The sequence below is a fragment of the Podarcis raffonei genome, chromosome 10 (genome assembly GCF_027172205.1).
Source record: "Podarcis raffonei isolate rPodRaf1 chromosome 10, rPodRaf1.pri, whole genome shotgun sequence".
Taxonomy (NCBI): domain Eukaryota; kingdom Metazoa; phylum Chordata; class Lepidosauria; order Squamata; family Lacertidae; genus Podarcis; species Podarcis raffonei.
Window position 1 is genome coordinate 76,844,514 of NC_070611.1, and position 25,524 is coordinate 76,870,037.

The 25,524-nt window shown below is 42.5% G+C and overlaps 2 protein-coding genes and 1 pseudogene across 5 annotated transcripts in view; all 3 read right to left on the bottom strand.

Moving 5' to 3' along the window:
* LOC128421753 (zinc finger protein ZFP2-like) overlaps window positions 1-25,524 on the bottom strand; it is a 461,814-nt pseudogene that overhangs the window by 357,619 nt on the left and 78,671 nt on the right.
* LOC128421746 (zinc finger and SCAN domain-containing protein 2-like) overlaps window positions 1-25,524 on the bottom strand; it is a 48,672-nt gene that overhangs the window by 4,885 nt on the left and 18,263 nt on the right. The window contains exons 1-2 of one of the 4 annotated variants that reach the window (XM_053404926.1): window positions 10,806-10,976; window positions 3,458-3,630 (exon numbers count right to left, since the gene is read on the bottom strand). The exons of 1 other annotated variant lie outside the window; for it this stretch is intronic. The gene's annotated coding sequence lies outside the window, so the exon portion shown is untranslated. Of the gene's footprint in view, window positions 1-3,452; window positions 3,631-10,805; window positions 10,977-25,524 lie in introns of those variants that run through there. 2 more of the 4 variants (XM_053404927.1, XM_053404928.1) reach the window with 2 other exon arrangements.
* Window positions 15,371-25,524, bottom strand: part of LOC128421740 (zinc finger protein 665-like) — a 100,771-nt gene continuing 90,617 nt past the window's right edge. Inside the window, exon 2 of the mRNA XM_053404907.1 lies at window positions 15,371-16,423. Coding sequence (XP_053260882.1) covers window positions 15,402-16,423 — 1,022 coding nt within the window. The 3' untranslated portion in view covers window positions 15,371-15,401. The remainder of the gene's footprint in view (window positions 16,424-25,524) is intronic.

The following is a 25,524-nucleotide window of genomic DNA, read 5'->3' on the forward strand; positions in this document are numbered from 1 at the left end:
ATCCCCTACCACTCTCTGGAAACCATTTGGATCCATTATATGGTGGGAGCAGACCATCCAAATCGGTCCCACCTCCCTGCAGAGGGGAAGGGTCGCGGAGAAGTCCAGTTGCACCAGGAAGTGATCTGACCATGGCACTTCTTTTGTTTTGCTTTTACTTAGTGTCAGATCACCAACATCCATAGAGGTAAACACCAGGTCCAAGGCATGTCTGCAGCTATGGGTTGGGCCAGACTTATTCAGGGACAGCCCCATGGAGGCCATGCTTTCCACAAAGTCCCGAGCGGCCCCTTGTAAGGTCGTGTCGGCATGGATGTTAAAATCCCCTAGGACAACCAAACTAGGTTTCTCCAGGAGAAAATCCGCCACGACCTGAAGCAGCTCGGACAGGGAATCCTTGAAGACATCTTAAGGCAGCCCTGTTCAGGGAAGTTTTTAACGTGTGATATTTTACTGTATTTTTGGTTTTTATGGAAGCCGCCCAGAGTGGCTGGGGAGGCCCAGCCAGATGGGCGGGGTATAAATAATAAATTATTATTATTATTATTATTATTATTATTATTATTATTATTGGTGAAGCGGGGGGGGGTCAGTACACCAAAAGGAATCCTGTACTGCCCCTATTGCCCAACTTCCAGAACATGCACTCAGAAAACTGGGTCTTCTCAATAGGACGCCTGGTGCAAACTAATGACTTCCTAAAAATCACTGCAAACCCCCCTCCCCGCCCACATGACCTGGGTTGCTGTGTGTAAGAGAAACCTGGCGGACAAGCATCGGCAAGGACAGGCCCATCTGCTTCATCCAACCAAGCCTCTGTTACACATGCCAGGTCAAGTCCTCCATCCACGATCAAGTCATGGATCACAGTCGTTTTATGGATCATTGGCCTGGCATTGCACAGCAGCACCTTCAGGTTGTGTGGGTATCCCTTTGCTGATTCCAGTATCCCGTCTGGTCAAGACCAGACCTGGAGGCAGGGATAGTCCTCAAACAATGACTAAGCCCGCTTCCTCGGTAACGACGTGGTCTGGTCTTAGCGTAACTCCTCCTCCTACCCGTGATCACTGAGATCGGTTGTCCCAGTACATCCCCCCCGTGGAACCTGCCCCAGCCGTTTTGTTTGTTGGGATCCACTCCCAGGCAGCCCTGACCCCTCCCCTTAAAATCAAATTAAAACCTATACAAAAAACAAACTAACAAAACAATAAAACAAACAAAAAAAGAGAATGTTACAAACACACCATATTTAATTAAATTAAACAAATTCCCACACCCAACTAAACACCCACCCCACCCACTCTTACGCACAGCAAATGAAAAAGCAATGTCATCAAATGATAGTAATGCAGCAGCAACCTTTCACAATCCTCAAACATCATTAATAGCACAGCATGATCTTGGAATACAGCCTTTTCAAATCAATTGCTTCCTCACAGGAAAGGCAGCTGCTCTCTGTCCATGCAGGCCCTCTCTTTCTCTGGTCCATCGTTCCTTTGGACATTCCTCATCCTCTGCATCATAAAGACACTGAGGTCCAGCTCCGAGGGCCTTCTGGCGGTTCCCTCATTGTGAGAAATGAGGTTACAGGGAACCAGACAGAGGGCCTTCTCGGTAGTGGCGCCCACCCTGTGGAACACCCTCCCTTCAGATGTGAAGGAAATAAGCAGCTATCTTATCTTTAAAAGACATCTGAAGGCAGCCCTGTTCAGGGAGGTTCTTAATATTTAACGCTGTACTGTTTTAAACATTTTATTGGAAGCCGCCCAGAGTGGCTGGGGAAACTCAGCCAGGTGGGCGGGGTATAAATAATAAATTATTATGATTATATTATTATAATCCTCCATCCAGCCCTGTTTCCACCTGTAGTTCTTCATGAGTCACCTTCACAGTCCCAATGGCCTCAAGAGGTCCAAGTGGACCATTTTGGGAGACCCAGGTCTACATCTTTTCCAGGGACTGTGGTCTGGGTCAGTCAGAGAACTAGTGACAAGGCTTGGTGCTTGGGGTCAGCTGAATGGGTGCTCAGGGAAGCTCCTGTTCTGGGAGATGGACCTCTGTCTACATGCCTCACATTGCATGGAGAGAGCAGGAGAAGCGGAAGGAAAGCAGCTGGCAAATGGGAATCCCAGACGGAAACACCCACCCCCTGTTCCTTATAATAATGATGTGCTGCCTGATCTCGTGCCTGTCTTCTGACGCAGGACTATCCTAATCTGGCACTGACAAAGCTGGATATTCAAGGCAAAGGGATAACTGTACTTAATGGAAAGTTCAACCTTGTAACACTGTCCTAAAGGATCTTCACTCGCTCTCAGTGCATTTCGGAGCACAATTCAAACTGTTTGTGCTGATCTTTAAATTGTCATGGTTGCATCTTTCAGGCAAGAAAAGTATTGATCTGACATATAGAGATCATTCCTAGTCTATTGGTTCAAGAAGGTTCTGGTGGTTTTACTCTGTGTGATTCAAAGCTGGCGTTTTCTCTAGCTGGAACATCTTACCTGATCAGGGAGTTTCCTTTCTGCTGAGAGCAGGGGGTGGGATCAGTTGTAATGAGATTATGCTGAACCTTCCTTGTTTTGGGAACCAGATGAAGCTGGCTTAAACTGGAGTGAGCCAGGCTTGTTATCCCGTCCCAAGGTTACTCTGACACTGAATTGTTTATAAATCACAGTATTGAAAGGCGCCTGGTCCCACTTCCTATTTTGCTATTCTCTACTCTGCTTGTGTCTTTCTTACTTGAGGGCTGTTTTGCTATGCTGTGTTAGGGTTTTACTGTAAATTCAGTTTTTGGATAGTCATGCTTCTTTGCCTTCTGTACTAAATTTATCTGCTGAATGGATTTTTTGCTGCCTCTGAGTGTTTTTTCCTATTCTGCTAACTATATGTCGGACTTGGAGATCATTATGGAGGAGCAAGATCAGCGACCTAAAGCCCTCAACCGCCTTGGCCCTGTAGACCTGAAGGAGCGTCTCCACCCCCATCCTTCACTCTGAACACTGAGGTCCTCCTCTGAGGTCCTCCTGCTGGTCCCCTCTCTGTGATAAGTGAGGGTACAGAGAAGCAGGCAGAGGGCCTTCTCGGTGGTGGCGCCCGCCCTGTGGAACGCCGTCCCTTCAGAGGTCAAGGAAATGAACAACTACCTGACATTTGGAAGACAGCTGAAGGCAGCCCTGTGTCAGGAGGTTTATAATGTTTGATGTTTTCCTGTCTTTTATATGTACTGGAAGCTGCCCAGAGTGGCTGGGGAAACCCAACCAGATGGGCAGGGTATAAATACTACAATTATTATTCTTTTGTGATTCTTTTGTAGTTATTTTGGTATTTGTACTGCAATATTAGCTCAAGAAATGTTATGGGTGGGGAAAATCACAGGGTTGCCGTAAACTATAATCCCACCCACGAACGCTCATTCACATACATTCTGTAAATTTGGGGAGGTCACACACCTCACCTGTGCTAATACTGGCAGTCTTTGGCCTGCACAGGCACACCCAGTGTGTAGAGCCTCCAGCCCCAGGCACTGTCTATCATGAAAATGGGTCCTTTGACTGGGAAGATTCATGGAGTCGCTGTCATCAGATGCTGATGGATTGTATCTCAGCTTGTCAGTCACTCTGACACTGCCTACAAAGAATAAGAGGAACAGAAATGCTTTTGAGGTGCAACTTCTATATCAGCCCTGAGAGCCATTTCATGGATTCTGCACCCCTGTTTCTGATGACAGGTGTACATTATCCTCATCCTCAATCAACCAGGCAGTTGAAAAGAGACTTAAAGATGGAAGCCTGAGAGAGAGGAAAAGGTTTCTGGCTGCTTCCTGGGTGGGATTGCGGAAACCAAGAGCCGCTTCTGAGAAGGCCTCCCCCCTCCCCTCTTCCTCTCGGGATTTCCTCTCCTCTCCAGGGGACCAATGGTTGGACTGGGAAGAATCGCTGCATCCGGACAGGGCAGGGGCTTATGGGGTGGGAAGAGGATGGAGCTTGTAGGAAGGAAGGGTGGGGGGACTGGACCCCCCACTTTCCAGGGATCCTTCTCTGGTTGCCTTGAAGGGGGGGCCCATTCCTGGGCGGGAGGGAGAAGCCAAGGCGGCCCCTCCGGAGATTCATCGTGGGCGTCATGATGGAGATGTCTCCCCAAAGGACTTCCGGAGGCGGCGCAAAACCGTGATGGCGGACCTCTTCGAGCTCTGAAGAGGGGCACCGCAGAAAAGGGTTGCTCGCGACGGCGCAGCGGCAACCCATCAAGATAAACCACGGGCAGAGTGAGTCCGTGGCCGTGGGACCCGGCGGGCACCTGGAGCGACCCCGAAATCACAAAAGGAACCCCGTAAGGGGCTCCGGAGTGAAGGAGGGGGAGCGGTGCTGTGGGTTCATCGCTCTTTCTGCGGAGGCGAAGCCGCGCGGCTGTCACGGATGAGCGCTGACCTTTCTTCCAAGAAACATCGGGCTGAAACATCAAACCCGTGAGTAAGGACCTAAGATTCTACAAATCAAATCGGAAAATTTGGCTAAAAACGGGAGACGAGAAAGAGGAAGTCCGTCTTCCGACACTGCTTTCAAGATCAAAGCAGACGGTCTAAAGAGCGGAAAGCGCTGTGAACAGGGAAGCTTTGAAGCTTTAAATCGGGACTTTCGTGCACATTTGAATTTTACTTTTAAAGAATAAATACAGCATAAAATTGACCTGGAGCGGACACCCCAAGGGCAAGGGAAGACTCTAACCCCAAATTCCCGGGTGGCCGGGTAAAGTTGTTTAAACTGCGGAACTGTTGCAAGCTTCCAGATACTTTTGTAACTGGATAGTGTAATTTTGAGCTCACCTAGCTGAAGTGGATACAATTGCAGGCACCTTGCTGGAACTTTGTTATATGTTTAAAAGGGCTCTGCAGGACCTTTCTTTTAGCGTGCTGGAACTAATTTGCTTTTAAAATTGTTTTTAAAGTTGGAACAAAGAGACTTTAATTGCGGAAAGTTACCTTCTTCTTACTAAAACTTTGGTGGCACTCCCCCTAGAGGACATTGGGAATATAGAGGCCTGGGAAAGTTTCTCTGTTTACCTTCTCTCAATAGACTGTTTTTAATTCTGGACTTGCCTTTCCCATGGGATTACAACACTTGACCTTGAACGTTGACTGATGAGTGGCACAGGAAAGACAAGAGCAGCCAAAGCTAAGGAAGCTAAGGAAAAAGAGAAAGCAAAAAAGCAAGCACAGCTTTTGCAAACAACTTTAACTCAGGGACGTAGATTATCAGTTCCAGCTGTGCTTGCGACACAAAAAGTAGAAACCGAAAAGCCTGAAAAATCTGAAGAGGAAGATATGGCAGCAGGAGGAGCTGAGGCAGTACTGAAACAAGTTTTGGAACAATTGTCAGCAATAAATCAAAAAATTGATAACCAATCAACAAAAATTGACCAAGCAACATCCTCGATCCAGAAATTGACAGATCAGGTTTCCCAACATACCCAAGCAATTGAAAAATTGCAAGGAGCAACAGAAGAGAATCGTAAACTGGCAGGGGAAGCCGTTCAAATTGCAACATCAGCTAAAAAAGAAGTCGAGGAAGTTAAAGCGGAAGTCAAGCCTCTTCATAAACAGATAGGGGACCAACAAACCTATCTCTCGTTGGTGGAATTGAAAAATCGCGAGACCAACCTCAGACTAAGGGCAGTCCCAGAAATTGAACAAGAAGATTTGAAAGGACTTTTGACAACAGAGTTTACAAAGTTCTGGGACTTAAAAGAAGAAATTGATTTCAAAATTGTATCGGCTTTTCGGTTGGGAAGATTAGTAAGAAAAGATAGATCCAGAGACTGCTTAATAGCTTTGAGATCAAGGGAGGAGAGAGACAAAATACTAGGCCTACACTTCAAAAACTCAATTGTGATACAAGAGAAAAGGGTGGAAATTTACCGAGATATTCCTAAACAGTTATTGGACTTGAGAGCCACCTACTCAGATTTGGCTAAGTTGCTGAGACTCAACACAATTCCTTACAGGTGGGAGTTCCCACAAGGGCTATCATTCACTTACAAACAGAAGAAGGTTAAAATAAGATCACCAGAGGACTTACAAAAGTTCCAGCACGATCACGGAGAAGACCTCCAAAAAGAAGCAGCAGCTAATTGGCCTATACCCAACCCAGGTGGAGCAATACCTGCACCTTCGGAACCAGAGGAGAAAGAAGATACACCGCTCTAGGTGTAGCAGAATAGTTCAGGATGTCTCTGCGGCTACTCAGTTGGAATATAAATGGCGGAAATTCCCCGGAGAAAAGAAGGAGGTTATTTCACATATTGAAGAAAGAACAATTGGACATTATTTGCCTACAAGAAACCCATGTGACCAGGCTCCACAGGAAGGTTTTGGTAAATAAAAGATTAGGCCAAGAATTTATTTCGTCTGACAAAGTAAAGAAAAGAGGAGTGGTGATCTACGCTAAGGAGAGCCTGATACCCAAATTTCTATTTAAGGATGAACAAGGAAGAATTTTGGCAATTGAAATTCAAACCCAAGGAGAAAAAATATTGATATTAGGAATTTATGCCCCAAATGACGGGAAATCAGAATTTTTCAAGAAGCTGCATGAGACGTTGCTGGACTATCTGGATTATGCTAACATCATAATGATGGGAGATATGAATGGAGTGGTGTCTACACATATGGATAAGTCTTACAACCAAAACTTAACATCAGACGGCAGACTGCCCAAAACTTTTTTCGAACTGACTGACAATCTGGATTTGATCGACATATGGAGGACAAAGAACCCCCTAGGTAAAGAAGGAACTTTTTTCTCTGAGGCCCACCTGTCTTGGTCAAGGATCGACCAAATCTGGACCTCCAGGGGGCTGGCACCCAAGACTAAAAAGGTGGAAATCTGCCCAAAAACATGCTCCGACCACAACGCCTTGAAAATAGAACTTAGATTAACTCAACCCGGTTCCTTCAGATGGAGAATGAATGACACACTACTAAGAGATCAAGAGATTGTGAAAAAGGCCCAAAAAACATTAAAGGACTATTTTGAGATAAATCTGAATACTACAGTTGAAAAAAGAACGATCTGGGACGCAAGCAAAGCTCTTATGAGAGGGTTTCTGATACAACAGAATTCAATCAAGAAAAAACTCTGGAACGGAAAGAAGGACAAAATATTGGAGAAAATACACCAAGGAGAAAAAAAACTGAGAACCAAACCAAAGTCCAAGGAGGTGCTGAGAGAAATTAAATTCCACCAAGCAGAATACTCAAAATTGATTAATCAGGAGATTGAATGGAAAATAAAACAGATGAAGCAAAGATCTTTTGAATCAGCAAATAAATGTGGAAAGCTGCTAGCTTGGCAGCTGAAAAAAAGACAAAAGCTAAACACGATAACAAATCTAGAGATTGATGGAAGGATCGTACAGAAACCAGAAGAAATTAGGAGGTGCTTCCACAGATACTTCAAAGAACTGTATGCACAGGGGCCCCAGAAAGAATCAGAGATAGATCAATTTTTAAAGATAAATGGACTATCAAAAATAACTCAAGATAAAAGATCAATCTTGAACTCTACAATAACCTCACAGGAAATTGAAGGTGCCATTCAGAATATGCAACTAGGCAAATCTCCAGGCCCGGATGGACTTACCTCCAAATATTACAAGGTTCTGAAGGACTATTTGATACAACCTTTGTTGGAGGTATGTAACCAGATTATGGATGGGAAGAGGGCACCAGAAACGTGGAAAGAAACCTTCATCACATTGATACCTAAGTCAGAATCTGAAAAGACTCAGCTTAAAAACTACCGTCCCATCTCACTCCTAAATGTGGATTACAAAATATTTGCAGACATTTTGGCAAATAGACTTAAAAAAGTCTTAAATGAAGTAATTCATAAAGACCAAGCTGGCTTTCTCCCTGGTAGACATTTATATGAGAACACTAGAAACATCATTGACATTTTAGAACTTTTGCAGACTAACAGGAACACAAGGGCGGTGTTAATCTTTATTGATGCGGAGAAAGCATTTGACAACATATCTTGGATGTTTATGAAGAAGAACTTGGAAGGGATGGGAGTGGGACGGGGGTTTGAGAATGGATTACATGCAATCTATTCAGAACAAAAAGCTAAATTAATAGTGAACAATGTGGTGACGGAGGAATTTAAAATTGAAAAAGGGACACGACAAGGGTGCCCTCTATCCCCTCTGTTATTTATTTCAGTCCTGGAGGTGCTATTGAATATGATCAGAGAGGACCGGTTGGTACAAGGGATAGAGGTCGGAGTGAAACAATATAAACTGAAAGCTTTTGCAGATGACCTAGTTTTGACACTGCAGGAGCCAGAATCCAGTACAAAAAGAGTTCTCGAACTTATATCTGAATTTGGTCGGGTGGCGGGATTTAGGTTGAATAAACAAAAAACTAAGGTTCTGACCAAAAATTTAACAATTACAGAAACAGAGGGGTTTCAGAGAGAAACAGAACTGAATGTGGTTAAAAAAGTGAAATACCTTGGGATCTATTTGTCCTCCAAGAATTTGAATTTATTTAAGGATAATTATGAGAAATGTTGGTTGGAAGTTAAAAAGGATTTAGAAATTTGGTCAAGATTGAAACTTTCCTTGTTGGGAAGAATTGCAGCTATAAAAATGAATGTGTTGCCGAAAATGTTATTTTTGTTTCAAACCTTACAGATCGTGGACAGAGTGGATTGCTTTGGAAAATGGCAGAAGGATATATCTAGATTTATCTGGCAGGGCAAAAAGCCCCGAATAAAGTTTAAAATATTAACAGATTCGAAAGAAAGAGGGGGGTTTGCCCTGCCGGACTTGAGGTTGTATTATGAAGCTGCAGCCTTCTGCTGGCTGAAAGATTGGTTTTTGTTGGAAAACACCGATGTCCTAGATCTGGAAGGTTTTAATAATGCTTTTGGATGGCACGCATACCTATGGTACGACAAGGTTAAAGCACATAAATTGTTTAAAAGCCACATTGTCAGAAAAGCAATTTTTGCAGTCTGGATGAAATATAAAGACTTACTAGAGAGTAAAACTCCGAGGTGGCTATCACCAGTGGAGGCCAAGGCCCGAAAAAGACCCAATATGGAGGCCTATTGGCCGAAATATTGGGAATTGACTGAAAAAATTGGAGACAATTGGAAGTTGCAGAGCCAGGACAGACTAAAAAATAAGGTGCGAGATTGGCTACATTATGCTCAAATTCAAGAGGTTTTCAAAATGGACAAAAAAGTTGGTTTCCAGGTGGAAAAGTCGAAACTAGAGACAGAACTGTTAGAACCAAAGACAAAGCTGTTATCTAGAATGTATAACTTGCTGCTTATGTGGAATTTACAGGATGAGACAGTTAAATCTGCTATGATTAAATGGGCACAGGATGTTGGACACAACATTATGTTTGAAGACTGGGAAAGGTTATGGAACACCGGAATGAAATTCACGGCCAGTACGGCCTTGAAGGAAAACATTATGAAAATGATATACCGGTGGTACATGACCCCAGTCAAGTTAGCTAAGATACATCACCTGTCTGACAATAAATGTTGGAAGTGTAAGGAAGCAGAGGGGACTTTCTTTCACCTCTGGTGGACATGCCCAAAGGTTAAGGCTTTCTGGGAAATGATTTACAATGAGTTGAAAAAGGTATTTAGGTACACCTTTCCCAAGAAACCAGAGGCCTTCCTGTTGGGCATGGTAGACCAGAAAGTGTTAAAGAAGGACAGAACTTTGTTTATGTATGCTAGTACAGCAGCAAGAATACTCATCGCAAAGAACTGGAAGACACAAGATTTACCCACGCTGGAGGAATGGCAGATGCAGTTGATGGACTACATGGAGATAGCTGAACTGACCGGCAGAATCCGAGATTTGGATGTAGAAACAATTGAGGTGGACTGGAAAAAGTTTAAAGACTACTTGCAAAAGTATTACAAACTGTATGAATCTTAAGACGGTGCATGATTTGGAAATGATACGCTTTAGCAATTATGATTAAGTAAATAGTAAACTAAGTGATAAAAGAGAAAAGGAGATAATATGAAATTGAACATGTTACGTTTATTTTAAAGGTATAAAAATTGTGACATAATACATTGAATATAGATACATAACATGTAAAAGTTACAATAAGGTATGATATAAGGTAACAAATTGCTGACATTGTTAATATAAAGAACGCAGAATCGGAAGGGGTGGGGAAGTCCAAGTTGGGATTTTTGTTAAAAAAAAAAAATGGTTTCTTGTAAACTCCTTATTTGTTTGTAATGTATAAAATTTGGAAAGAAACGTAATAAAAAATATTATAAAAAAAAAAAAGAGATGTCTCCCCAAAGACTGGTCTTCCTCTCCCCCCCCCCATTGCTGCGTTTCCGTGACCCGGGGGTGCCTCTTCCCTTCTCCCCCCACTTCCATGACCCCCTCTCTTTCTCCCGAAGTCTCCCCTCCACCCAGACGCCCCCTTGGCCCGGCTCACCCCTCGCCCTGCGCGACCCATCTCTCCGTCCCTAATGCCCCCCAAGACGAGCCGGGGAGGGACAGGGGGGTCTCTATCCAGGCGTCTCCCGCACCCCTTAACCCTTTCCTGGCCCGCTTCTCCGCGCCCCAGGGATGCCTGCGCGGGGAAAACGGGGCCAGGGAGTCCCCGTGGGTGGGCGCCCCATGTCCACCCCTGCCAAGAAAAGCCCCCTTAACAGCACGCATGCAGGGATCCAGGCCCCACGGAAGGCGCTTTGGGGAGCTGGCGGGGGTCTCTGGGTCCTTTTCTACCCTCTCCTCCGCGACCCCTTTACCTCTTTGTCCTCGCTCCCGATCCTCCTTTCCTTTCCTGCAACATCCACGTGGGTGGGGGGGATTTACCTGCCGCCCCTCCTCCCCTTTCCAAAAGCGCGCGCCCCTAGAGCTGCGGCGCAGAGCAGCAATTCGGAGTGGAAGCTCCACTTCCGGGAGAAGCAGGCAGTTTGGGAGGGGGCTCACCCCCCCCATTCCTGGAACAGGAGAGCCGGATTGGAGGAGGAGCAATGTATTGGGGGAGGGATTTGGGATGGTGGGGGCGGGGTGAGAGGAGGATGTGCAGGGAGGGGAGGGAACGTTTGAGTGAGGGGGGGAGGAGAGGAAGGTTTTCCTCCCTTCCTTTAGTGGATTGGAGAGCGAGGGAGGGGCTGATCCCGGAGATCCAGCTGCAAAGTGGGTCCCGTCCCGCCTACAAGGTTTACATTGCAAAATGCTCCTCTCCCCCACCCCATGAGCTTAGATCCGTCCGTGTTTTAGATATTGGTGCTGTTTGATATGGAGGGGGGGCATGTCTTCTTCACCTTCTTCTTCGCTACAATATAGCAATTTATTTCCAATTGTCAATGTCAAAAGGGACTAAAATCTATAAAATTCATAGAAAATCAACGTGCCAATTTGCTCAATTTCTCTAGGACTCCATCACACCTCCCCTGTCCTCCATAATCCCTCAAGCAAGGTGTCAAGACCCTAATCCTGTCAAATCACTCTGCCAAGCCTTTCCCCCAGGAAATGCCAGTACATGGACCATTGTCTTCTCATCAGGATGTGCTTATCTGCGCATATCTCCAGCTCTGCATATTCCCCCCTCCCTCCTCCATATGTTAATCCTGTGTAACCCAACCTCTCTTTAATGTATTCATGATGTAACTGGGATGTATTTTGCACTGTATTCTGGGACATGGAGGGAAGTTTCAAAAGTTTATGTCACCCCTTTCTCGCTGTTCAATCTCGCCTTGAACCTGTTGCGCAATAAACGTGGATCTTCTGCAGCTTGCTCCTGTCTCCGGCTGAGCTCATTTTTCTCCGCAGGGACCCGCGGACTTAGTCCGACGAGCTGGGTGGCTGAGCAGCCTCGCACCCAGATTTTTACCGTAACAATGGGGGTCACCAATGGATCATATGGATCATCAATGGATCATCCATGATGTCATACCCATCTCACGTGGGGGGGGGGCCCTCAGGAAGAATCTCCTGCCACGTGACTGGGGTCAGACAGGGCTGCTGTTTTGCTCTCCTTACTATTTCAGCTCAGGTTTTCCTGGCAGAAGTTACATTTTATCAATAAATGGGTGGATTCATTGAGGAAACGGGGCTACGTTGAAAAGAGGCAAACGTGTATACTTTGTTACCACCCAGTGAGTTGTGTTGCAAAGGCCATTTGCAGAAAGGCTCCAATGCGGCTACATGCCAGAGTTTTAGTCTTTTTGCGGAAATGTGTCTGTGTAAATGCACTTATCCCCGTGCATTTATAATGGCAAGACATTAAATCCATGAGATCCACAAGCCCCAGAACCATAAGCCCACACAGGAGTCCAAAAGCACAGAACGAAGCAGCCCTTTATCTCTGTGTTGTTGGCTATTAAAAGCTGGATGTCCAACGACAACAACATGTACAACAAGAACAAGAACATTGTCTCTGGGCAGCTTCCAAAAGAATAGAAGAAAACATGACCCAACATGAAATATTAAAAGCTTCCCGATACGGAGCTGCTTTTAGGCCTCTATGGAGGTTTGTCTCCTTGACATCTGGTGGGTGGGTGTTCCACAGGGCAGTCACGACAACCGAAAAGGCCCCCTGTGACCTCACTTCTCGCAATGAGGGACCTGCCAGAAGACCCTCGGAGCTGGACCTCAGTGTCCGGGCTGAGCGATGGACGTGGAGGTGCTCCTCCCCTTCTACTGGGCTGAGACCATTTGGGGCTTTCAAGGTCAGCACCAACACTTTGAATGGTGCTCGGAAGTGGACCGGGAGCCAGTGAAGATTACATAGGACCCGTGTTCAGGGGCCAGCTGTTCAGCTGCTGTCCAAAACTGAATGTATCCGTTGCCGGAAATAATCCATAAACCTCTCCTACTCTGCCTTATCGGGATGCCATTGGTGCGCGATGCTCCGGCTCTCGAGACAGGGAGAGGCGTGAGTTGGGTGCGCTCGGCTTGCCAAGGATTAAACAGAAACGAGCTAGATTCCTAGACAGGAAAGTAAGAGGGGGGGCAGGGTCCTCCAGATCAAAAGCCTCTCCCTCCCTTTCCTGCAAGAAGTCGGGCGTGTGGGGGTCCCGTTGGTTCGGCTCTGCAGAGGCTGCCTGGGGGCGCCTGCTGGGATCCAGTGAGTCTCTTCTCTCCCAACATAGGGCCCATGGGGAGAGTGGGGGTCCCAGCGCTGCATGGCAAGAGGGGGGCAAGTCAGGGCGCGGAGGGTCGCAGGAGGGCGGCAGCTCTGCTCTTCCTTTGCATGGATGCGCTGCTGGCCCTTTGGGTCCAGGAGCGGGGAAATGCATGCAGAGAAACCCCATTCGGATGTATGGATCATTCCCCTTGTATAACAGAGGTTGTCCGCGGATGGAAACATTCGGACATGAAATATACGCTGGTCCCTAAAACCTCACCTGTGAAAGGAGAAGGAAGGAAGGCAGAGAAGAGAAAGCGCTTCCTCTTGCAGGGCAGAGTAAAACCTGTGGAACTCCCTCCCACAAGAGGCAGAGGCCACCAATAAAGGTGGCGTTAAAAGAGGAGGAGGCCAATCTGTGGAGGAGGAGGAGAGGGCAATGGGTGGCTCCTCTTCTCTGTCTCCCCTATAGGAGGGAGGCCTCTGGCCTGATCCTGCAGGGCCCATTTTCTCCTCCAGTGCTCAGTTCCTCCAGATGCAAGCGTGGCCTCTGAGATTGCCTGGGGTTGAGCTAGATGATCCTTGGGGTCCCATCCACTTCTATAGTTCCATGAAAGCACCACTGGAGGTCTCACAAGCCAAGGCATTGAGAGCAGGAGAGGTCCTGCTGGAAAGGAAACAACCAGTGCAACTGTTTTAAAACAGGAATCCAATGTGTTTGTTGTGGGGGGACTCAGTGGGGAGGGGTAGACCCATGGATGCCGCCTTGATCTCCTTGGGCAAAGAGGTGGGAGAGAAATGCCATTCATAAAGAAAGGCAGCCCAGCCAATCATCTGGCTGCTGCATTTTGGGCCAGTTCCCAAGTCACCTTCAAGGCCAGTTCCACACAGAGAGTGTTGCAACCATCCCATCTGGTGCAGAGCAGGGAAGACCAGGGCCATGTCCTCTCTGTCCCAAAAGGTCTGTGAGGTGGGGAACTAGTCTGAGCTGGACATGGGCCTCAAGCGACCATGATGGACCCAGGAGTGCCCTCAAGTATTCATCACTGGGGAGGGGGAGCGTTAAGCAATGTACCATCATCATCATTACTGTTAGTTCCCTGTCTGTAATCCGAATCTCCTAGAGCAGATTACGAAATTTTAAAAAACCAAAAAAAAGTTGAAAACACATTACAGTGGTACCTCAGGTTAAGAACTTAATCCCTTCCGGAAGTCCGTTCTTAACCTGAAACTGTTCTTAACCTAGACACCACTTTAGCTAATGAGGGCTCCTGCTGCCACTGTGCGATTTCTGTTCTCATCCTGAAGCAAAGTTCTTAACCCAAAGTACTATTTCTGGGTTAGTAGAGTCTGTAACCTGAAGTGTCTGTAAACTGAAGCGTCTGTAACCCAAGCTTCCACTGTACTCTCATAGAAAGGCGACTCCTACTTTATTTGCTTTTGAGTGCACACAGATGGACCCGTCTTGCATGCTTGAGTAAAGCAACTCCATGGCAGGAGGAGCGTAGGGGCCACGTGTAGATCAATTCCCACACTGAGGTCAAAAACACACAGAGAAGCAGCAGGACTTCTTCGGTAATAATTTACTGAGCTTTCAAAGCATACAGTTCTCACTGGGTCCCCAGTGAGGCACAAAACTTAGCTCCTGAGAGCAAATCCAGTTTCAGCAGTAAACAAAATACAGCACACAGGATATCTAAGTCAGGCACACAAACCGGCAGAAGGGAGCAAGGGAGGAAAGAGGCTGGAAGGACGCAGGGCAATGGATGTGTGTCTTTCGCTTCCTGTCGTCTGGGAAGGAAGTCAGCAACTCAGCATATTCAGGGGCTTCATGAATAAAAGCTTTCTGCCGGCTGCTTCCAGGCAAATGGGCATCCCAGAAACACACACTGTGATTCTTGGTATGTTGCCATATCAATTGTTTTTGAAAGGTTATCACGATGTGGTCTAGAAACCAGTTTGGAACAATATATCGCCCGGCCCTAATCCTCACTGACCACCAGCAATCCAGATAAACACTCCTTTATAAATAAAGCACTTTTTGCAATCTTTTCATTTAAACTGCTTCTCCTCTGTGAGGTTGTTGATGGTTTGAAGGGTTTCAAGTACTAAAGTTCTTCCTGTCCGTGAGTCTGTTGATTTAGAACTTCCACTAGGACTGAACCTCTATCTACTTTCCTGATATTTATAAGGTTTGTGTTTCGTGTGAGTTTGTTGACATAAATCAAGGGTTCTATTCTGACTGAAGCTGCTTCCACAGTCCATACATTTAAATGGTTTCTGCCCTGTGTGTCTGCTGATGTTTTCTAAGATTTCCATTCTGACTGAAGCTCTTTCCGCACTCCATGCATTTATATGGTTTCTCCCCTGTGTGAGTCTGTTGATGTCTTCTAAGTGTTCCATTATCATTAAAGCTCTTTCCGCACTCCAAACATTTAAATGGTTTCTCCCCTGTATGAATCGGTTGATGTATATTGAGCTGTCCACTCTGACTGAAGCTCTTTCCACACTCCATACATTTAAATGGTTTCTCCCCTGTGTGAGTCCGTTGATGGCTTTGAAGGGCTGCATTGAAACTGAAGCTCTTTCCACACTGCATACATTTAAATGGTTTCTCTCCTGTGTGAGTCCGTTGATGTCTTCTAAGTTTTCCACTATCACTAAAGCTCTTTCCGCACTCCATACATTTAAATGGTTTCTCCCCTGTATGTGTACGTTGATGTGTTTTAAGGTTTCCATTGAAACTGAAGCTCTTTCCACACTCCAAACATTTATATGGTTTCTCCCCTGTGTGAATCTGTAGATGTGTTTTAAGGTTTCCATTCTGACTGAAGCTCTTTCCGCACTCCAGGCATTTAAATGGTTTCTCCGCTGTGTGAGTCCGTTGATGTGTTCTAAGTGTTCCATTTTCACTAAATCTCTTTCCGCACTCCAAACATTTAAATGGTTTCTCTCCTGTGTGAGTCCGTTGATGTCTTCTAAGTCTTCCCTTATCACTAAAGCTCTTTCCGCACTCCAGGCATTTAAATGGTTTCTCCCCCGTGTGAGTCTGTTGATGTCTTCTAAGTTTTCCATTGAAACTGAAGCTCTTTCCACACTCCAAACATTTATATGGTTTCTCCCCTGTGTGAATCTGTAGGTGTGTTTTAAGGTTTCTATTCTGACTGAAGCTCTTTCCGCACTCAATGCATTTAAATGGTTTTCCCGGTGTGTCAGCCAGTTGATGTCTTCTAAGGGTTGCATTGAAACTGAAGCTCTTTCCACATTCCATGCATTTAAATGGTTTCTCCCCTGTGTGAGTTTGTTGATGTCTTCTAAGGGTTGCATTGAAACTGAAGCTCTTTCCACATTCCATGCATTTAAATGGTTTCTCCCCTGTGTGACTCCGTTGATGTCTTCTAAGGCTTCCACTATCACTAAAGCTCTTTTCACACTCCATACACTGAAACGATTTCTCCCCTATGTGAGTCCGTTGATGTTTTCTAAGGCTTCCACTATCACTAAAACTCTTTCGACACTCGATACATTTATATGGTTTCTCCCCTGTGTGAATCCTCTGGTGCAATTTAACATATCTATTCTGACTGAAGCTCTTTCCACACTCCATACATTTAAATGGTTTCTCCCCTGTGTGAGTTTGTTGATGTGATCTAAGGGTTGCCTTGGAACTAAAGCTCTTTCCGCACTCCAGGCATTTAAATGGGTTCTCCCCTGTGTGAGTCTGTTGATGTATTCCAAGTTCATCACTTCGACTGAAGCTCTTTCCACACTCCATACCTTTAAATGGTTTCTCCCCTGTTTGAGTTTATTGATGTGAGATATGTGTGCTCATTCAGTGAAGCATATTCCACATTTCACACTTTTTAATGGCTATTCGTAATGAAACGAAAGGTTCCCCATCTCCCAGAATTCTGGCTGTCTTCTGTATCACCTTCTTCAGAATGGGCGGAAAGGCAATCCTAATTTGGTTTCAAGGAAGAGAACAAAGGGAAAGAGAACACATCAAATGCCATTAGCAGCTTTTCTTATTTCAACATTTCCTATATTCCCCCGCCTCCTACCCATGTTCCCAGTTTTTAGGAAATAAAGATGCAATGATGTCAAATGATAGTAATGCATCACCACCTTTCACAATCCTCACTCATTGTTAATAGCACAATATGATCTTGGAATACAGCCTTTTCAAATTAATTGTTTCCTCACAGGAAAGGCAGCTGCTCTCTGTCCATGAAGAGGTCCCCCTTTTCTCTGGTTCATCGTTCCTTTGGACATTCCCCATCCTCGGCATCATAATCCTCCATCCACCTCTATCTCTCTCTCTTTTTTAAATCAGTTTTTACTGATTTTCATTATTACACATACACATAGAATACATACACTCATTATACATTTATCCATCCACCTAAGCCTTAAGCTCTGCCGAGCTTCGGACTTCCCTTCATCTCTTCGGTAAGTATCATATAGTTATAACATCGCGTATTCTATTTAATAGTATTTTGTCTTATGCCGTTAGAGTTACTCCAACCCTGCCAGTGTCTTTAAAGTTTTACCATTTTCTCTTACATATACCAAATATTTACTCCAATTTTCAACAAACTTCTTTTCATCTTGGTCCCGACAATCTAGCCAATTTTTTCCCCCGACAATCTAGCCAATTCATTTTTCCCGACAATCTAGCCAATTCTGCGTAATTCATCATTTTGGTCTGCCATTCCATGATTGTAGGTAGAGTATCAGTTTTCCAGTTCTGGGCCAACATAGTTCTAGCTGCTGTCGTGGCGTACAAGAAAAGATTTTTATCCTTCTTTTTAATTTCCTTCCCTTTCAATCCCAATAAAAAGTCTTCAGGTTTTTTTAGAAAAGATTTTTTTGTACTTATTTATTTATTTATTTATTTATTTATTATAAATATTTTTTATTGATTTTCCAATATACATTTATAATATCCAATCGAAATTTATCACATATTTTCTCTTTTGGACTTCCTTCAGCCTCTCTAACAATCATCCATTATTCAATTTTTTAATTACAGATAGGTAGCCGTGTTGGTCTGCTATAGTCAAAACAAAAAAAAATTTTTTTTCTTCCAGTAGCACCTTAAAGACCAACTAAGTTAGTTCTTGGTATGAGCTTTCGTGTGCATGCACACTTCTTCAGATACACTGAAACAGAAGTTGCCAGATCCTTCTATATAGTGAGAAGGTGGGGAGGGGTATTACTCAGAAGGGTGGTGGGAATGGGTGATTGGCAGATAGCTGTGATGAGCCTGTTGACGACTCTTAACGACTGCAATAGGTCTTACAGGAAAAAGCAAGGGGTGAGAAGGTGAAAAATGGCTTTGTCATGTATAATGAGATAAGAATCCAATGTCTTTGTTCAGACCAGGTCTCTCCATGGTTTTAAGTTTGGTAATGAGTTGCAATTCAGCAGCTTCTATGTACGTGACACCACAGATTTTCTGAGGAAAATACAATCTTTAAATAATCTTCACTATACTACACTATACTCCAACAACACTATACTAGCTACTATGGATGTGGAATCTCTGTATACCAACATCCCACACAACGATGATTTACAAGCTATAAGGAACACCATTTCAGATAAAACCACAGCGGACTTTGCCACCAAACTCTGCCAATTTGTCCTTACCCACAACAACTTCAAATTCGGTGATGACCTGTTCCTTCAGATCAGCGGCACAGCAATGGGCACCCGCATGGCCCCACAGTATGCCAACATCTTCATGGCAGATTTAAAACAACGTTTCCTAAACTCCTACCCACTCAAACCTCTCTTGTACCTGCGATACATTGACGATATTTTTATCATCTGGACACATGGTCAACAGACCCTGGACACCTTCCACCAGAAATTCAATGATTTTCACCCCACAATCAACCTAACAATGAATCAATCTATGCAAGAAATACATTTTTGGACACTACTATAAAAATACAGGATGGACGCATAGACACCACCTTATACCGTAAACCAACTGACCGACAAACATATCTACATGCCTCTAGCTACCATCCCAAACATACCAAACAGTCCATTGTATATAGCCAGGCACTACGTTACAGCCGTATCTGTTCCAATTCTACAGACAGAGACTCTCACCTAAGAGATCTACAGCAAACCTTTTTAGAACTAAAATACCCAGCAGATGAAGTTAGACAACAGATCAACAGAGCCAGACAGATACCCAGAGAGAACTTGCTGCAAGACAGACCCAAAAAAGAATATAACAGAACACCTCTAGTCATCACATACAGCTCCCAAGTTAAAACAGTACAACGCATCATCAGAGATCTACAACCTCTCCTGGACAATGACAGTTCTCTTTCTCAAGCTCTGGGAGGAAGACCTTTCATTGCCTACAGACAGCCACCCAATCTTAAACAACTCCTAACCCACAATAATACTACAACCAGACGTAACACGGACACTGGCACCAGAGCCTGCAATAAACCCAGATGCCAACTTTGCTGCCACATACACCCGGACAACACCATTACTGGCCCCAACAACATCACACATACCATCTCGGGACTATTTAATTGCTCATCGTCTAACATTGTATATGCCATCAAATGCCAACAGTGTCCTTCAGCTCTCTATATTGGACAAACAGGCCAAACCTTACGCCAAAGAATAAACGGACATAAATCGGACATCAAGAATCACAAGACAGAGAAACCAGTAGGAGAACACTTCAATCTCCCAGGACATTCTATACAAGATCTCAAAGTAGCTGTATTACTACAAAGGAATTTCAGAAATAGACTGGAAAGAGAAGCTGCTGAATTGCAACTCATTACCAAACTTAAAACCATGGAGAGACCTGGTCTGAACAAAGACATTGGATTCTTATCTCATTATACATGACAAAGCCATTTTTCACCTTCTCACCCCTTGCTTTTTCCTGTAAGACCTATTGCAGTCGTTAAGAGTCGTCAACAGGCTCATCACAGCTATCTGCCAATCACCCATTCCCACCACCCTTCTGAGTAATACCCCTCCCCACCTTCTCACTATATAGAAGGATCTGGCAACTTCTGTTTCAGTGTATCTGAAGAAGTGTGCATGCACACGAAAGCTCATACCAAGAGCTAATTTAGTTGGTCTTTAAGGTGCTACTGGAAGAAAAAAAAATTTTTTTTTGTTTCAATTTTTTAATTACACATTTCCTAATTTTTATATTGCAATTTATATACCTTCACCCTCTTATTTTTCTTCTACACAATATTCCTCAAACATTCACAGAGCTTCTTGAAATCCCACTAGTGTTGTTTGCTCATCACATATACATTTCAAATAATCTGAAAATTTTCCCCAATCTTCGATGAACTTTTGGTCTCGTAGATATTTGATCTTCCCCGTTAGTTTATCTAGTTCTGCATAGTCCATCAGTTTCATTCTCCATTCTTCTAACGTCGGTAGTTGTTCCTGTTTCCATTTTTGGGCCAGTAGTATTCTCGCTGCAGTTACTGCGTATTGGAAAAGTTTACAGTCCTTTCTATTTATCTCATTTCCTACTATTCCTAAAAGAAAAGCCTCTGGTTTCTTAACAAATGTATATTTCAACATCTTTTTCAACTCATTATATATCAGTTCCCAGAAACCCTTCACCTTCTTGCAATCCCACCACATATGGTAAAATGTTCCCTCTTTTTCTTTACATTTCCAACACTTATTACATGTTTTATACATTTTTGCCAATTTTACGGGTGTAATATACCATCTATAAACCATTTTCATCACATTTTCCTTTAACGCAGTGCATGCCGTAAATTTTATATTTTCATTCCATAATTTTATCCAGTCATTGAACTGTATATTATGACCCAAATCTCTGGCCCAGTGTATCATAACTGATTTAACTTCCTCGTCTTTTGTATACCATTCCAGCAACATTTTATACATTTTAGATAAAATTTTGTACTCATTATTTATTATTTCCATTTGAAATTTTGATTCTTTTTCATCAAAACCTCTTTCTTTAAAATCCTTTTTAAACATTTCATTAACCTGATAATAATGCAACCAATCATATACATGCTCCTTCACATCTTCATAAGGTTTCATTTTCCATTTTCCTCCTTCTTTTACTATCAGTTCTTTGTATGTAATCCAGTTCCCCCTTAAATTGACTTTCTTAAGACTCATAACTTCTAACGGAGATAGCCAGTGGGGAATTCTTGGTTCTAATAAACTTTTATACCTCTCCCATATTTCTATGAGAGATCTTCTAAAGATGTGGTTTTCGAAACCTTTATGGATTTTTTTCTTCTCACACCATAAATATGGGTGCCAGCCAAATCTGTTATCAAAACCTTCTAAATCTAACAAATCAGTCTTTTTTAACTTTATCCATTCCTTCAATCAACAGAGACATGAAGCTTCATAATATAATTTCAAGTCTGGCAGGGCGAAGCCTCCTCTTTCTTTCGCATCCGTTAATAACTTAAACTGAATTCTTGGCTTCTTACCCTGCCAGATATATCTTGAAATTGCTCTTTGCCATTCTTTAAAGATCACTGTCCCCTTGATTATTGGAATTGTCTGAAACAAAAACAACATCTTTGGCAGCACGCTCATCTTAATCGTTGAAATTCTCCCCCAAAAAGATAACTTCATTCGACCCCACACCTCTAGATCTTTCTTTATTCCCTTCCACATTGGCTCATAGTTATTCTGAAACAAATCAAGATTCTTAAGGGTTAACCAGATTTCCAAATATTTAACTTTTTTCACCACTTCTATCCCTATTTGTTGTTGCATTGTTTCTATCATACCTTGTTCCATATTTTTTGTAAGTATTTTGGTTTTTTTCTTATTTAATATAAACCCTGCCACTTGACCAAATTGTTCAACTTCTTCCAAAACTACTTTTGCACTTTCCAGCGGTTTTCCCACTGTTATTACCAGATCATCAGCAAAGGCTTTTACTTTATACTCATTCCGGCCTGCTGACACACCTTTTATTGCTTCATTTCTCCTTATTGAATTTAAGAAAATTTCCAGAACCATTATGAATAACATTGATGAGAGAGGGCATCCTTGTCTCGTACCTTTTGATATTTTTAATTCTTCTGTAGTCATGTTGTTTACAATAAGCTTCGCTCTTTGTTCAGTATATATCGCTTTTATTCCATTAAAGAATTCTTTCCCCACTTCCATATATTCTAATTTTTTTTAACATAAAGTCCCAAGAAATGTTATCAAAGGCCTTTTCTGCATCCACAAATATTAGCGCAGCTTGTTTCTCATTCCTGGCTGTCAGATATTCTAACAAATTAATTATATTCCTTATATTATCTTTCATCTGTCTGCCAGGAAGGAAACCCACCTGGTCTTTATGAATAATTTCTTGTAATATCTTTTTCAACCTCTTCGCTAAGATACTTGCAAAAATTTTGTAGTCTGTATTTAGCAATGAGATAGGCCTGTAATTTTTAACTTGAGTCAAATCAGAGTCTTGTTTTGGAATTAGTGTAATAAAAACTTCTTTCCACGTCTCCGGCATTTCTCTATCCTGAAGAATATTGTTCATGACTTCTCTCAGCGGTGTAGACAGGATGTGCCTCATTTCTTTATAATAACTTGCTGTAAATCCATCTGGTCCTGGAGCTTTCCCTTTTTTCAACTCTTTTATGGCTTCTTTAATCTCTTCCATTTCTATAGGGGCGTTCAGCCTTTCTTTCTTTTCTGTCGGGATCTTCTGCACCTTTTTTTCTTTTAAGAATCTTTCTATTTTTCTCATGTTATTTTTCTCTTTACTATTATATAAATGTCTGTAAAAGTCCAAGAATCCTTTTCTGATACCTTTTGGATTAACTATCTCTTCTCCTTCTATGATGATTTTATTTATTGTATTCTGTTCCTTTCTTTTCTTAATTTGCCATGCCAGCCATTTGCCTGATTTATTTGCAAATTCAAAGTTCCTTTGTCGCAATTTTTTTATATTCCACTCCACTTCTTTATTTATTATCATAGCAAATTGTGTTTGCAGAGCTTTTATATTCTGTTTTATTTTCAAATTGTCTGGTTTCTCAATTAATTTTTGTTCATTGTCCATTATTTGTCTTAAAAATTTTTTCTTGCCTTTCTCTCTGCTTTTATTTTGTATTGAATTCTGTTGGATAAAAAATCCTCTCATCACCACCTTGCTGGCATCCCACACTACATTCATTTTTGTACCCTTATTACAATCGTTCATAAAATACTCCGCCAGCTTCTTTTGTGCCCCCTCTAAAAAATTTTGATCATCTAGAAGGTAGTCATTAATTCTCCATCTGAATGATGGAGTATTTCTTCGTAACCTCTTATTTCACATTTGATTGGATTATGATCTGAGATCACTCTTGGTTGAATTTCAACTTGCATGATTCTTGGAGTTAATTCATTAGATACCCATATTTGATAGATTCGCGACATTGACTGATTCGATTCTGCATAAAACATAAACTGTTTGTCAAGTGGATGTCTCAGTCTCCAAATGTCTATTAAGTTACAATTCTTAATCATGGAGAAAAAAGTCTTGGGTAGTTTTCCCTCTTTACTCATTCCTGATGCTCTCAGTCTATCCATTTCCATTGACACTACTCCATTCATATCTCCCATTATTATAATCTTTTGGTCCATATAATCAAACAGTTTCTCTTCCAAATCTTTATAAAAATCAGTCTTGTTTCCATTTGGTGCATAGATCCCGACTGTTATTATTTTTTCACCTTGCCACTTGATCTGGATTGCAATTATTCTTCCTTCATCTTTGAAAATTTGCTGAGCTTCAATTTTATTTCTTATATACAATACCACCCCTCTCTTTTTGTTTTTGTCTGACGATATAAATTCATTTCCTAGTCTTTTGTTGATCAAAACTCTTCTATGTCTTCTCGCCACATGTGTCTCTTGTAAACATATTATATCCAAATTTTCCTTTTTTAGATATTGTTCAATTTTATTCCGTTTTTTCCTATCGTTCATCCCATTAATATTCAAATTCCATAATTTTAACGCCATCTTGGTATCCTAATTAATTAAATTTTATTTAAAATTTTATAATCTTTCTTCTTCTTCTTCTTCTTCTTCTTCTTCTTCTTCTTCTTCTTCTTCTGTGTTTCTTCCATCTTCTTCTTCCCCCTCTCCCAATCCACTTTCCCCCGTAGCTCCTGCTCCTGCTGCTGCACCTCTTATTTCTTCCTCTTCTGGTCTTAATTCCTTGTATCTTCTCAGAAACTTGCTTGCTTCCTCTGGGCTTGTGTGTTTGTGTTTCTTACTTTTATAGAAAAAAGAGATCCCCTCTGGAAATTCCCACTTGAATTCTATTTTGTTCTTCTTTCAAATTTGCACCAATGGTTTATATGGATCTCTCAGTTTCAACAGTCTGATCGGTATATCTTTAAAAATAATTATATAATTCCCATCGATATTCAATCTTTTCTCTCTGTTCTTCTGCAAGATCATATTTCTCATTTCTCTGTCCTTGAATATAATTAGACAGTCTCCCGGAGATTTCCTTGTCTTAGTTGTTCTTGCCTTCATTCTAAATGCATTTTGCACTGTCATAGCTACCTCCTCTGGTTGAAGTTCTAACCATTGTGCTATTTCTGCAATCAGTCTCTCTTTAATATTTTCACCCTGTATCTCTGGTACGGCTCTCAACCTCAAATTAGTCTCCCGCTGCCTCAATTCATTCATAGCAATCACATCCAAGACTTCTTCTTGTGTTTTATTAATCTCCGACATTTCTACCTTTATTTTCTCCTCTTCTCTCCTCACTTCCCTCATTTCCTGTTTTTTCCTCTTCATCCCCTCCTCCAACGTTTGTGTTCTCTTAGTCACATCTTTCAATTGTCCCTTTAATTCATTTAATGTTTCATCAATTTTTTTGTCCATTTTTCCAATCCTTTTGTCCATTTGTTCTAATTTGGCCTCTAATTTTTTTTCACTCTGCTTTATATCATTTTTAATTTCTCCAAACATTTTCAATATTTCTCCCTTAAAATCTGACTCTTGTTTTGAGCTTCTCCTATCTGCCGGTGCCCCCCCTTCACTTGTTTTTTTCTGCTGGTGCGACATATCTTTTAGTCTCTTCACACTCCTACCAAAGTTAATTAATGCACCAAAATTAGCACAACCAGTATATAAGGCCCAATACAATATTTAGCAAAACCCAATAACATATAAAAACTAACACCGAACTCCTCCGATCAATATATCAACTCAGGTATTTCCTACATCACAAAATAAATGGCCAGAATAAAAATAAAATATAACCCAATGGAGATACTCTTATTATCTTAAAAAATCCCAAAAGAGAGAATATAATCGTGATACTACTTTTAGCCTTTTTGTTAGGAGAATTCACTAATTCACAGTCC